Below are 15,303 nucleotides of genomic sequence, written 5' to 3'. Positions count from 1 at the left end.
GTACACATAATGTCGTGATTTAGAAACAATAGGCAACAACCTATGCAATTCACACCCCCGAAGCAAGAAGATGGGAGCAATTACTTTTTCAAACAATGACCCAAAGCATAATGTGTTTCTATCCAGACTCAGATATACCGGTCCTCTAAACTATGTATTTCATGGTTATTAGGAAAGAAAACAGATGCTCATAATTCGCCAAGTTTATTCTCTTTTACTGGGTAGACTTGGACAACCAATAAGAGTATGCATTTTATTCAGGAGCTCCACTCAAATTAAATATTTTGCATTATTCCAACTGTGAGAAAGCACGGGAGAAAATATTATTGATTGTTATTCTATGTTACAATGAGCCCTATTTATATGTATACATAACATATAACCTGCTCTTATTACATAAGGGACTAGGACTAATTACATATATCCACATAACTATTCTAACACTTCCCCTCAAGCTGGTGCATATAAATCATATGTACCGAGCTTGTTACATATGTAGCTAATACGAGGACCAGTGAGGGACTTGGTGAAAATATCTGCAAGTTGATCATTTGACTTCACAAACTTTGTAGCAATATCTCCCGAGAGTATCTTTTCTCTAACAAAGTGACAGTCAATCTCAATGTGTTAAGTTCTCTCATGAAACACTCGATTTGACGCAATATGAAGAGCAGCTTGATTATCACACACAAGTTCCATCTGGCTGATCTCACCAAATTTCAACTCATTGAGCAATTGTTTGATCCAAATTAGCTCACATGTCGCCATGGCCATTGCTCGATATTCTGCTTCTGGACTAGACCGAGCAACCACATTCTGTTTCTTGCTCTTCCAAAACACCAAATTACCTCTTACTAAGACACAATATCCAGACGTACAACGTCTATCGGAAGGTGATCCTGCCCAATCAGCATCTGAGTATCCAACGATCTGCTCATGGCCTCGATCCTTAAACAATAAACCTTTGCCTGGAGCTGATTTTATATACCGAAGAATGCGGACAACTACATCCCAATGACTATCACTGGGAGAATCCATAAACTGACTCATAATACTCACAGGAAAGGAAATGTCAGGTCTAGTGAGGTAATTTAATTTACCAATCAGCTGCCTATATCTTGCAGGATCGCTAAAAGGCTCCCCTGTCCTGGCAGAAGTTTAGAATTCGGATCTATCGAAGTGTTAACAGGTCTATAACTTGTCATTCTAGTCTCTTCAAGAATGTCTAAGGCATACTTCCGTTGTGAGATCACAATACCTGAGCTAGACTGAGCGACCTCAATACCCAGAAAATACTTTAATCTGCCCAGATCCTTAGTCTGAAAGTGCTGAAAGAGATGTTGCTTCAACTTAGTAATACCATCCTGATCATTGCCGGTAATAACAATATCGTCAACATAAACGACCAGATAAATATAGAGATTTGAAGCAGAATGCCGATAAAACGCAGAGTGATCAGCTTCACTAGGGTCATGCCAAACTCCTAGATAACTGTGCTGAACTTACCAAACCAGGCTCTGAGGAGACTACTTTAGACCAGAAAGTGACCGACGCAAGCGACGTACAAGGCCACTAGACTCACTCTGAGCAACAAAACCAGGAGGTTGCTCCATATAAACTTCATCCTCAAGGTCACTGTGAAGAAAAGCGTTCTTAATGTCCAACTGATAGAGAGGCCAATGGCGAACTGCAACCATGGATAGAAAAGGGCGGACTGATGCTATTTTAGTGACGGGCAAGAAAGTACCACTGTAATTAGGGGTGGCAAACGAGCGGGGTGGGGCGGATATGGGACGGGTCGAAAACGGGTAATGAAAAAACAGATAAATTATCCAACCCGACCCACATTTAATACGGATAAAAAACGGATTAACCGGTGGATAATATATGTATACATGGCTTCATGAATATGATCACTTTTGGGAGAATTTCTAGTCTCCCAATTTGAGGTTTTACAAATGTAAAAGTTAAATTCATTGGTTATCCATTTTCTAAATGGATAATATGGTTCTTTTCCATATTTGACCCGTTTTTAAAAAATTGATTATCCAACCCATTTTTTAGTGGATTATATGGGTGGTTAATTGTTTTGCCACCACTAACTGTAATCGAGCCCATATATCTGAGTATATTCTTTGGCAACAAGACGGGCCTTAAGTCTATCAACCTGACCATTCGGACCAACTTTGACTGTATAAATCCAACGACACCCAACAGTAGATTTACCTGAAGGCAGAGGAACAAGCTCCCAAGTACTACTCGTATGTAAAGCAGACATCTCGTCAAGCATAGCATGTCGCCATCCTGGATAAGACAGTGCTTCACCTGTAGACTTAGGGATGGAAACAGAGGAAAAAGAAGATACAAAAACATAATGGGGTGATGACAGACGATGATAATTTAAACCGACATAATGGGAATTAGGATTAAGTGTGGTCCTTATACCTTTTCGAAGTGCAATTAGCTGACTAGGAGGAGACAAGTCCGTAGCAGGAGCAGGGTCAAGTGCAGGACGTGAATCAGCCGGAACTGATGCTGGGGCGGACGACGCTGATCTGGGGATCTAGGAGGAGCAACACTAGACTTCTCAACGGTTGGTATGGTACGACCTCTGTGGCTGAGGGCATAGGAGGAGCTATAGTAAACTCCTCAAAAGTCGGTATAGTAAACTCCTCGTAGTTAGAAGAGGTAAAGTAAGGTCTAGACTCAAAAAATGTGACATCAGCTGACATAAGGTACCTACGAAGATCATAAGGTACCTACGAAGATCAGGTGAGTAATAACGATATCCCTTCTGAACACGAGAATAACCAAGGAAGAAATACTTGTGAGTACGAGGAGCTAACTTATCTTTTCCAGGGACTAAGTTATGAACAAAACATGTGCTCCCAAAAACACGACAGGGAAGAGAGTATAAGGGTGATCGGGGAAACAATATTGAATGCGGAATTTGATTCTGGATGGGAGATGAAGGCATCCGATTAATCAAATAACAAGCTGTAAGAACTGCATCTCCCCAAAAACACAACGGAACATGAGACTCAATGAGAAGTGTGCGAGCAGTCGTAATGAGATGCCTATTCTTTCTCCCAGCTACCCGATTTTGTTGAGATGTGTACGCACAAAATATTTGATGAATGATTCCATGAGAGTTCATAAACTGCTGAAATAGGGAAGACAAATACTCTAGGGTATTATCACTACGAAATGTGCGGATCGAAACCCCAAATTGATTTTGAATTTGAGCGTAGAAGGTCTGGAAAATAGAAAACAACTCAGATCGATTTTTCATCAAAAATATTCAAGTGCACCTGGAATAATCATCAATGAAATTGACAAAGTAGCGGAATCCCAAGGTAGAACTGACCTGACTAGGACACCAAACATCTAAATGGACTAAAGTGAAAGGTGACTCCGCTCGATTATCGGGACGCCGAGGGAAATGGGAGCAAGTATGCTTACCGAGCTGACATGACTCACACTCTAGAGTGGACAAGTGAGATAAACCAGGTACCATTTTATGAAGTTTTGACAAACTTGGATGTCCCAACCGTTTATGTAATAAATCCGGTGAATCGGTAATAAGACAAGTGTTGAAGGAAGACAAGATGTGAGTCCATGTGATTTAGCAAGAATAAGGTAATAAAGTCCATTTGATTCACACCCGGTACCAATGATCCGCCCCCGTACTACGTTCCTGTATAAAAACAAGGTCATCAAGAAATAAAACAGCACATTTAAGTGATTTGGCTAAGCGACTAGCGGCTATGAGATTAAAAGGACTACCGAGAACATAAAGAACTGAATCTAAAGGTAAGGAAGGAAGTGGACTTGCTTGACCTATTGCAGTTGCCACGGTTTGAGACCCATTGGCCATTGTGAATTTTGAAAGAGATTGAGAATATGAAATACTAGTGAAAAGAGATTTGTTACTAGAAATATGATTAGATGCACCTGAATCAATGACCCAAGAGTCGGGAAAAGAAGACGATTGAGAGAAAGAAGAAGACGATTGAGAGACACAACTCACGTTATTACCTGTTTAAGCTACAGAAGCTATCTCGGAAGGTATCTGCTTACGTTCTTTATACTGAAGGAACTCGATATAATCTGATAAAGACACCATATGAACATTCGAAATATAGGATCCAACGGTATTTGAGCCAAAAGCATCAAATCAGAGTGACATTATAATGGACTTAAGAGAGATCAAAGCCAAATATCTGGTGAAGATTACCAACAGTGATGAGATAACCTCAAATCAAGCAATTAGAAACTGTAACCAAACTTTTATAATGATCGGACACTGTTCCGATCACCAAACTAGAGTAAGTTGGTCTGATATTGTTAATCGAGCTTCAGAGTGCTGAAATATTTATGTTGAAGACCTTCGGTTGACAGACGCAACTGCTCTGACTTCTCAGATCTTCGTCGGAAGCAAATTGAAGTCAACAAAATAGTGGAAATTAAATGACTGAGGTCGGAATCAACTGACGACCTTAGTATGTGAACAAGGTGGGCGGAAAAGTGACCAGAACAGTGACGGACCACTGCTCGCGTCGGAAAACACTTTTTCGGTAACTGAAAAATCACAAAATCTTGAAGGGTCGAGTCGGAAAAGGCAGGCGACCAACCCAGAAGAAAAATCGGACTTGAAAGATGCCGGAAAACGACCTCACGCGCCGGCGCGTGAAGTGAAAACTCTCGGCGGAACCTTAACTGCCGGAGGTGCGTGGCGGCGCATGTGAAGTTTTCTGCAGGAGATCTTCACAGGGGTTTGGTCGCCGGTAATAGGAGAACCTTGTGGTGGTGTTGGAATTTGCACAAACTCCACTGAAACTCAGATTGATGTAAACAGCTGCTTAAGTCACCGGAAAATTGCACGGTGACAGTGTTTTGGATAGCGTGCGGTGACAAATAGCGACGAGGGCCCGCATCACTGAGGCGAGAGGCGAGAGGCGCGCAGCGAAGCGCTCGCCTTTTTGATGTGAAGCGATAATTTATACAAAAAAATAAAATATTATATATATATATAACTAAAAACTCAATAACAATAATATATTAATAAATATAACAATTCAAAAATTAAAAACTCAATAGATAGTCATAGTAGATTCATAAACTGAAAGTCTAAAACAAGAGACTCTACTGCCTCTGCTCTGCCTCTGCTACTTGCTCGAAAAACAGAGCACAAAAACAGACATATATGTTCTGTTTTTGCTGCACTGTTGCTCGACAAAAAACAGAGCAATAAAAATAGAAAGAAGAAGAGAAGAAGAAAGAAAGGAAACTCGAAGAAGAAGAGAAGCATAGCTAGGCTGGGTCAACTTGGATGAAGAAGAAGACGGCAGAAACTTGCAGCTTTCAGATGAAGAAGATGACTGGGCTGGGTCGAAATCTCCTTGGGTCGACTTGGCTGCTCTGTTGTTAGAAGGTTGAAGAAGAAAGAAACTTCTGAGAGCTCAAAGTCCTAATCGCGACCTTTTTCTTTTGTCTCTGCCCTTTTTCGTTTCTTTTTTTAAAAAAATGACGCTACAGTCGCATCTCGCTACACAGGCAGAGGCGAGCGCTTTCTGTAAATCGCAACGCAACAGAGAAGAAAAGCGACGACAGCTCGCATCGCTACGCCCCACGCTATTAGCGCTGAGGCGAGCACTATTAGCGCTGAGGCGAGCACTATTAGCGCTGAGGCGAGCGCTATTTACAACACTGTACGGTGACGACTGATTTCTTCCCGGATGTCGTTGGAATGACGCACAACGATAATTACCTCACCAATGCTCTGATACCATGTGAGAAAGCACGGGAGAAAATATTATTGATTGTTATTCTATGTACAATGAGCCCTATTTATATGTATACATAACACATAACCTACTATTACATAAGGAACTAGGACTAATTACATATATTCACATAACTATTCTAACACCAACAATCATATCCCGTGACTTAACTACCATACCCGGAAATATACTCTCACAGCCTATTTCAGGATACTGTTAGCTGTCTCTTTTTTTTGGATAAGGTAAGTGAAATGTCATTAAAAGGCGTCACCAAGATGCAGAGATTACAAAAGAGGGAAGATGTCAGCTCTAATACCCAAAAAAGACTATCATAAGGCTAAGGAGCTGACAAAATCCAGAAACATATCAGAGTTATTTACAGGGGAAAGTTTCACCCAACTAAAAAGGTTAACCAAACATTTAGCTTTCAGGTGACTTCTAGGAGTTGAAATACCATCAAAACAGCTGCTATTTCTTTCAATCCAAATACACCAACTGTTAGCTATCTCATATTAGAAAGTCCTTTCACTAAGCAGTGCTGTTTTTATTTCAAGTTAAAGTAGTTTACTTCATCAAAATGGAAAATCGCGTTCACTCTACTTCTGGATCCCTTCACATTCAAGTATAGAAAACTTAATTATCTGAAGATGGCTGAATTAATACTGATATAATAAAAGTGGCTTTAGTAATACTTCTCGATGCAGTCGGTTCACTAATAAAAACAGGTCATACTGCTAACAACTATAAAAACTGACTGGCAAAACACTTTAAACTGAAGGGGAATGAGAAAGGACAGGCAACAGGCTTTGAACGCTGAAACCACCAGAAAACTCCATGAGAGAGCTGCCTGAAGCTCGAGAAAGCAGGAAACTTCTAAAAAACACAAATGAAAAGGGAACAAAGGGGAGCAAACCCTAGAGGAAGGACGAACAACCCGTGCTTTTCTGAAGCCACAGAATTTCACAAGCTGCCTGAAGCTTGAGATAAAACTTCGAATAAACAAGAAATGAAAGCGAAAGAAGGGCAGCGAACCCCTAGGGGAAGGTTGTAAGACCTGGGTTCTTCTTCCTTTAGGCCACAACCTAGGCAGCAAGCTCCTAATGTGTTTGCTAGCAATCTTAATAGGGAGGTGGGCCTTATGGGGTCACAAAATCAGGTAAATACAAGGAGAAAGAAGGTATTAGGATTGTAGAAACTAGAAAGGGAGGGATGAAGAAGGAGCTTCAAGGACAGCCTTTAAGGGCAATAATTGGGGGCAGTTGTCAAACTCCATGTTTCAAAGAGATGCTTCAGTTGGAGTTAGCTGGGGGTAATGAGGTGGGATAGGGGGTTGCAAGGGAAAAGGGATGGAGTTACGGGAGCAGCATAACCACCATGCCTTTCGACCTCCGGCGAGCAAACCCCAACAAACCACTCCAGGAGACTCACCTCCATGTGTTGTCAAGTAGCCTCCCAAAGTTCCAACGCCGTCGATGCGTCAGATCCACATGTCGGATGCGTGAAGCCTTGTCTGTCCATCTTCTGAAGCAAATCTCTTCTCCTTGGAGGTTGGCCAGTGATTCCTTGTCACCACATCCAAATTCCAACTGCCGAAGCCCTAGTCCAGTGACCCCAATCAACCATATCTTTTCATTATATTCTTTTTTACTTTTTGGTATATTCTTTTATATGGGTGTTTCCCATCATTAATAAAATTATTTTACCTTATCAAAAAAAAAAAATCCAATTACATTCTTGATTAAAAAAATGATTCAATTGCATTTCAGCTTTTTTTCTTGATGCCTACACATCGTTAAAGTGCACATAATATGCCCTATTTTACATAAGGAGTAATTAGTGCACTTAATGTGCCCTTGTTACATAAGGAGTAATTTATAAACTGTATTGGCATGCAAAGCAAAAACAAAATGCCACGGAGGGAGTACTAGGCAAGTTATAGTAAAACATGCAGTGGACTAACATTTGACTCCCCAAAGTGAAAAAGATAAATCCTAATTACAGAAGCATAACAACCAATAGTGGAAGAGGAAATGTGCACAGATAAATATGTTGGAAAGGAGCTTGAAGTACATGCTGATACAGTGCAGTAATTTAGCTAGTATTGGCAGTAATTACCGCAAACCAGCTGCAGTGGGTCATAAGCTCATCTATGTCCAGGAATTTGCTTCGAAAGGCACTACCTTCCAAGGCCACGGGAACAAGTTTTAGTTCACTTGGACGCAAAAGAGCTGTTTTCTCTGCGACCTGTTAGGCAAAGTAGCAGTTTTATAAAATATCAGTAGTAAATTTGACAAAGCTCTTCTGCTCTGCATTTAACATATAACAACAATAACTTCTAAACAAGTTGAGAACAGCAGAAGAAAGCAAAGCATAATCAACATAAGATTTGCAAAGAATCACTAAGTTGTGACACTGAAATATTTAATACAAATCATGCAAAACTACCAAAATAGGTTTAAATTATCGCTGCTGAAAGACTTCCACAAAATTGTAATCATTTCTAGTTCAGATAATCAGGTATCCAAGTCAACAATATTTAAAATACATCATCATCCCCATGCATGATCTAGGTTGATTCTCATGCCCCATATGACCAAGAAGCTTCTCAAATTAGTAAGGAGCTGTCTAAGAACTGCTTCCAGAGTTTACTTATCAAAAAAAAACTGCTTTCAGAGTTTGAAGTAGCCTGAGCTTCTCTTTAATTCAATAAACTTGAAGGGCCTATATGATCCTCTGACAAAAATGATAATTGATGAGCTCTACAAGAGTAGAGTCTGCAGACCAAATAAGTGCACCTTTCTCCAATCTACAAAATCTATAAGTTCTTCATCCATAGTTCCTTTTGCAGCTATCGTAAGTATCTTTTCTCTTTCTGCTTGAGTAGGCCGCTGAAGACGGAATATCCTATCCATCCGACCAGGACGTTGCAAGGCCTCATCGATTTGCTTGAGATTTCTTGTAGTAGCCATCAAGACCACACCATCCTGTTTTTCAAACCTGCAACATAAGATGGTATGAGAGAACAGTAAGAAACTAAACATGAAGATGCATTTATTATTTATTTCAATCAACTTAGATTATGCTTTGACCAATTACAAGGTAACAATGACCTGAAGTATGTCCTAGTTACAGTTTACAATACGTGAGAATCCTAGAACAAAATCAAGCACAAAACTTATGTCCTTGCTTGCAACATAAACGTTTTGGATATATTATCTAAAAACTATTACTACAACAAATAAGGAGATCAAAATTTGTTTGTCCTAAGCAAGATCAAGTGTGACAAGTTTATTTCCTGCTGGTATAAACAAATTGGCATTCCTTACATCATAGTGGCACCACTTATTTACAGGCCTGCAAGTTTTGCAGACAATTGAATAGAATTTTTTTTTAAATCCTCTGAGCACCAACAGGGCCATGAATTTACTAATATGAGTGCGGATTAGCCTGATTTTCCAAAATATCAAGGAAGACACAGAATGCATTTCACCGGCACAGAGAAAACAAGGAAGACACAGAATGTACTTTCCAACTAGCTCATGAGGTGAGGGATCACAGACAACACCATTCACCCACGTGAGACTCTACCTGAGTATAAACTGCATTATTATATCTAATACTGATGAAGAATGCATTTCACCGGCACAGAGAAAACAAGGAAGACACAAAAGCAGGATGATGATGAAAAAAGAAAAAGAACATTATGTCTTAATATGATGTAATGATAAGAAGACTAGAAAAGGGAGTAATGACCAATGTAAGAACACTTGTTATATGAATTAGAATGTTTACTTCTTATTACAATTTGTTTCAAGGAAATTCAATGGAGAATTTCACGTAGCTAGATGAATACTAAAGTTACTCTTATAAGGGTAAGGCATTGTTTCGTTCATCATTGTAGGTTGCTTGCTTGGAACATAAAATCTGAACTCCATCTAACTTTTTGGCATGAAATTGGCGAAGATAATCACCCAAAAGAATGGACATACCTCATTGTAGGTGTATGCTGTAAACCTAAATCAAATAGGTTACCATGTTCCTTCTTTACCAGTTTAAACTATAGATGATATGGTAGACACAATTCAATTTGGTATCAAAGTGGCAGAGGCCTTATGTTCGAGTCTCACCACAATCCATCAACAATAGATGTGCTGGGCTCAAGAAAAAGAATTAGGTTTGTTGATTAGCACAATTCAAGGAGATTTGATTATATTTAGGAGATTGTTGATTAGCAGCATGATTTCAGGAGATTTGATTATATTTAGGAGATTTGATTTTATTTAGGAGATTTGATTTTATTTAATTTTATTTGATTTGATAGCTGGATTGATTGTATAGATTTATTTTAAATCCTTAATTAGCATTGGGAGCTTTGTATAAATTCCCTTGCTCATGGGATATATAAACACACAGAAAAACAAGAAGACTTTTCTTCTTCTCAAAATCTATATGGTATCAGATCCATTGCTGCCTTTTTTATGTGAGTTATCTCCATCGCAGCACTAGGTTTCGTTTTTATCAAAGAGGTCGAGTTTTCTCTATATTGGTAGTTGTCCGCAACACAAACTCCTTCTGGTCAGTTTTGTTTTTGGAATTTTATTTTCTATTGGGGTTGCCGAAACATTCTGAATCTATCTCTACCAGTATTGATTTTTCCGTTCACCGGAGTTAAGGTTCCGTCGAGACAGATTTGGTTTCCAGCGAGACGAATTATTTTTGAGCAATTTTCTTCAAATTTCCTTCTGATTGGGCAAAATTATGGAGACATTAAAGGAGACGATTTCTGGAGAAATCTTGTCTTCGGTTGAAATTCAGCTTCTCCATCGCCTCCTAGCCAAACTTGACTCCGCTAATGTTGTCACATCCAATTATGTGCAATCAGGTACTGCCTTTGCTGCTCATCTTAATTCTTGGATTGTTGATTCTGGTACAAATAGACACATGACAGGCTCTTTAAAAGGCATTCAAAACTATTCTCCGGGTCCCAAAGGAGATAAGGTTAAAATAGCCAATGGTTCTTTAACACCTATCTCTGGAACAGGTTCTGTCATTTGTACTCCTAATATTAAACTATCATCTGTGCTCCATGTCCCTGAGTTCCCTGTCAATCTTTTTATCTATTAGTGTCATCACCAAAGCTCTAAGTTGTAAAATGGAGTTCTTTCCCGACCATTGTATTTTTCACGATCTTCAAACAGGGAAAAACATTGGTTGTGGTAGATTGCGTGATGACTTGTATATATTAGATGGAATTCAAAACTCTGGTCAAGCCTTTTTTGGGAAAAGTAAGGATGTCAACCAAGAAATAATACAGCGGCATAGACGGTTAGGACACTCATCATTCTTTGTTTTGATAATAGTATATCCCGATTTGTTTTCAAGGACTCGATTTGAACCTTTGCTCTGTGATGCGTATGAATATGTCAAGCATACTAAAAACTCTTATCCTGTGAGTGATAATAGAAGCACAACTCCGTTTATGACTATTCATTCTGATGTATGGGGTCCTACCCAGACTGTTTCTTTATCTAGCAGTTAATGGTTTGTTACTTTCATTGATTGCTGCACTAGGATGACTTGGGTATATTTGTTAAAAGCCAAAAGTGAAGTTTTCTCTTGTTTTTAGTAGTTTCATAAAATGATTTGTACTCGGTATGATACCAAAATAAAAATCTTGAGAACTGACAATGGCAGCGAATACATGGATAAAAGATTTGGTGCTTATTTGGAGTCCAATGGGATCGTCCATCAGACTAGTTGTCCTCATACTAGTGCACAAAATGGGGTCACTGAAAGAAAAAATATTTATTAGAAGTAGCAAGATCTCTGGCGACTGCCTATCTTATTAACAGAAAGCCACTTAAAACCCTCAATTTTCAAAGTCCTCTAGAAGCTTTAAAGGGTGAGAATGAATATATTGTTCCTCCAAAAGTGTTTGGGTGTGTTTGCTTTGTCCACACTAGGAATGTTGTTAAACTTGATCCTAGAGCTATAAAGTGTTTTTATTGGGTATACTCCGACACACAAAGGTTACAATGTTATCATCCTCCCTCTCGGAAATCTTTTGTTAGCATGGATGTAACTTTCGAGAATATGAACCCTATTTAAGTATTACCTCATCACCTCTTCAGGGGGAGAGTAAGTAAGAAGGAAGAGGTGATTCTACCTAGTACTATTACTGGACCTCTTGATGACATTGTCACAGGGGAAAGGGAAATTGGAGAAAGAATTCAGGGGGGGACTATTGGGCGTTTGGATAGGCCTGATTTGAAAACTTACTCAAGGAGAAATAGAGCTGAAGAAGCCACCATGCAATCTACCGAAGCTGAACCTTGTTCTACTGGTGAGTTATCTACATTTCCTAATGAGTTAGATGTGCCTATTGCTCACAGAAAAGGAGTCAGATCTTGCACCACCAAACACCATTTATCTAATTTTGTCTCCTATAATTCTTTTGTCTCCCTCCTATAGAGCCTTTGCCTTGTCTATTTCTTCTGTGTCTATTCCCCAGAATTGGAGGGAAGCTTTTGCAGATCCTAATTGGAAGCAAGCTAAGATTGAAGAAATGAAGGTCTTCTCAAAAAATAAGACTTGGGAACTTGTCACTTCACCACCAAACAAGAAGTTGGTTGGCTGCAAATGGGTCTTTACTGTGAAGCCCAAAGCTGATGGCTTAATTGAAAGATTCAAAGCAAGATTGGTGGCTAAGGGATTTACTCAGACTTATGGAGGGGAATAACAAGAGACATTTGCCCCTGTTGCTAAGATGAACATTATTAGAATTCTTTTGCCTTGTGCAGCTAATCTTGATTGGGACTTGTAACAGTTTGATGTGAAAAATGCATTTCTTCACGAAGACTTAGAAGAAGAGGCATATATGGAGATTCCTCCTGGATTTGATATTGCCCAAAGTCGAGAAAAGGTATGCAGATTGAAGAAAGCCTTGTACTGCCTGAAGCAATCCCCAGAGCTTGGTTTGACAGATTCAGCAAAGCAATGATCTCCATAGCTTGCAATGATGTCTTGGTTTGACAGATTCAGCAAGCTATGAAAAGATTGAAGAAAGCCTTGTACTGACTGAAGCACTGACTGAAGCAATCCCCAGAGCTTCGTTTGATCACACCCTTTTCATAAGACATCAAACGAGTAAACTGACTCTTCTCATATTTTATGTTGATGATATAATAATGACAGGAAATGACAAAGAGGAAACGGCCTGATTGAAGAAGTTGTTGGCACATGAATTTGAGATCAAGGATTTAGGAAAATTGCAGTACTTCTTGGGAATTGAGGTAGCTAGATCAAAAAGAGAAATCTTTATTTCTCAAATGAAGTATATTCTGGATCTCTTGAAAGAAACTGCTATGACAGGTTGCAAACACGCAGAATCGCCCATTGAAAGCAATCACAAGTTACAAAGCGGAGCTGGATAGTCAGTTGATAAGGAGAGATATTACAGGTTGGTTGGAAGACTCATTTATCTTTCCCACACTAGACCAGACATAACATATTCAGTTAGCCTGGTGAGTCACTTCAAGCATAATCCCCGAGATCCTCACATGCAAGATGTCTTTCACATTTTGCGGTATCTGAAGTCTGCTCCAGGGAAAGGTCTACTTTTCTCCAAACATGATCGACTCCAAATAGAAGCCTTTACACATGCGAATTGGGCTCGATCTCTAAATGACAAAAGATCTACATCCGGTTATTGTATGCTTGTAGGAGGAAACTTGGTTACTTGGAGAAGTAAGAAGCAAAGTGTAGTTGCTAGATCAAGTGCAGAGGCGGAATACAGAGCTATGGCCCACGGTGTTTGCGAATTGCTTTGGCTACAAAACCTATTAGAGGAATTGAGACTGTCTGAAAAAGGAAAACTTTCCTTGTAATGTGACAATAGCTCATAACCTAGTCCAGCATGACCGACCAAAGCATGTGAAAATTGATCGACACTTCATCAAAGAAAAAGTTATAACAGGTGTCTTGAATTTGTTTCATGTGCCATCGGAAAAACAGCTAGCTGATATGTTTACCAAAGGTCTCAACAAGCAAACTTTCCATATATTGAGTTGCAAGTTGGGCATGTGCGACATATTTTCACCAACTTGAGGGGGAGTGTTAATTAGCATGATTCAAGAAGATTTAATTATATTTAGGAGATTGTTGATTAGCATGATTTCAGGAGATTTGATTATATTTAGGAGATTTGATTTGATTTGATTTGATAGCTAGATTGATTGTATAGATTTATTTTTATTTTCTTAATAAGTATTAGGAGCTTTGTATAAATTCACTTGCTCATGTGATATAAACACACACAGAAATACAAGAAGCATTTTCTTCTTCTCAAAATCTACAAGGTTCGCACATGAGAAACCGTATGGCAAGCCTAATATAAGCAAATTAATTTTTTTAATATTTTAAAATGTTATATGAGATGGTAAACATAACTAACAATGTAAAAGAAGATAAAGTTGAAAATTTAGAACAATTACAAAATAATAAAAGCTCTTTCTAGAAGAATTGACAGCTAGTAAATCATATCAACCCCTATTTTCCTTATGACAACCGAGAAATCTCCTATGGACGGCTAGCCCAACATCACTTGATCCACAAGTTCGAAACTCGAGGAAGTATGGCTCCCCTTACCCTGCTCCCACTTAAATATTAGGCTCCCCGTGAAGATAACGTGTGCTCTATCCACACATACAATATTGCGTCCTTACCACTGAATCAAAGCCCTGGGTGCTCATATTAGCCCTACCTTCTCCCCTCCACAAGACCACAACAAAAGTAGACATAACTATTATATAAGAGGAGTTGGGTAACTCAACAATAGCTATATGAGGCCATTTGCCTGATGTATGATTTACATCAACATGATGCTTGTCTGTTGCTGCAATATCTAAACTTGTTAAAAACATGAGAATACACTTACCCATCAAGTTCCACCAAGAGTTGATTGATGAAGGCTTCATGGTCCTGCTTTTTAGTGTGGATAAACTTCCCTCTGACTCCAGCAAAGAGGTCAAAATCCTCCACAAATATGATTACAGGGGCCTGAACAGGATAATCAAGTAAGCAGATATCACCACAGAAAAACAGCTCTGAAGAATGCACCAGATGTGTTCCTTGACATCATACTCTATATTACTCCAGTATTGTTGCCTTTTCACTCAGTCAGTCAAGTAAAAATCATAAGATTAAGCCACAAAAAGGTTCTACCCCGGTAAGCTTTTGCAAACTTTCTTATTATCTCTTGCATAAAATTAATAATGAGTTGCAGTTCAAGATAAGCCATGTTTTACTTGATTTCCTTTCAATGAAAACATGCACACAAACAAAATCAATCAGCTTTTGTCAGTTCGTGCAAAGAGAGATGTGTCTTTATCCATTATCCATGCTATATCAGCAGCCAATTTCAACAAGACCCTTTTCTTTTTCTTTTTCTTTTTCTTTTTTAGAATAACGACAAGAAGTTGCAGATGGACACCATAACCAGGTATTGGAAATTGTTAGG

The 15,303-nt window shown here is 39.0% G+C and overlaps 1 protein-coding gene across 2 annotated transcripts in view; it reads right to left on the bottom strand.

Moving 5' to 3' along the window:
- LOC104085827 (probable inactive ATP-dependent zinc metalloprotease FTSHI 5, chloroplastic) overlaps nucleotides 1-15,303 on the bottom strand; it is a 47,996-nt gene that overhangs the window by 19,447 nt on the left and 13,246 nt on the right. For both annotated transcript variants that reach the window (XM_009589948.4, XM_009589950.4), the window contains exons 9-11: nucleotides 14,722-14,843; nucleotides 8,582-8,783; nucleotides 7,902-8,030 (exon numbers count right to left, since the gene is read on the bottom strand). In XM_009589948.4, the coding sequence (XP_009588243.1) occupies nucleotides 7,902-8,030; nucleotides 8,582-8,783; nucleotides 14,722-14,843 (453 nt within the window). The remainder of the gene's footprint in view (nucleotides 1-7,901; nucleotides 8,031-8,581; nucleotides 8,784-14,721; nucleotides 14,844-15,303) is intronic.

This window comes from Nicotiana tomentosiformis, chromosome 2, assembly GCF_000390325.3.
Source record: "Nicotiana tomentosiformis chromosome 2, ASM39032v3, whole genome shotgun sequence".
NCBI lineage: Eukaryota > Viridiplantae > Streptophyta > Magnoliopsida > Solanales > Solanaceae > Nicotiana > Nicotiana tomentosiformis.
The sequence above is the reverse complement of the archived record's forward strand: the minus strand, read 5'-3'. Positions and strand labels throughout refer to the sequence as shown.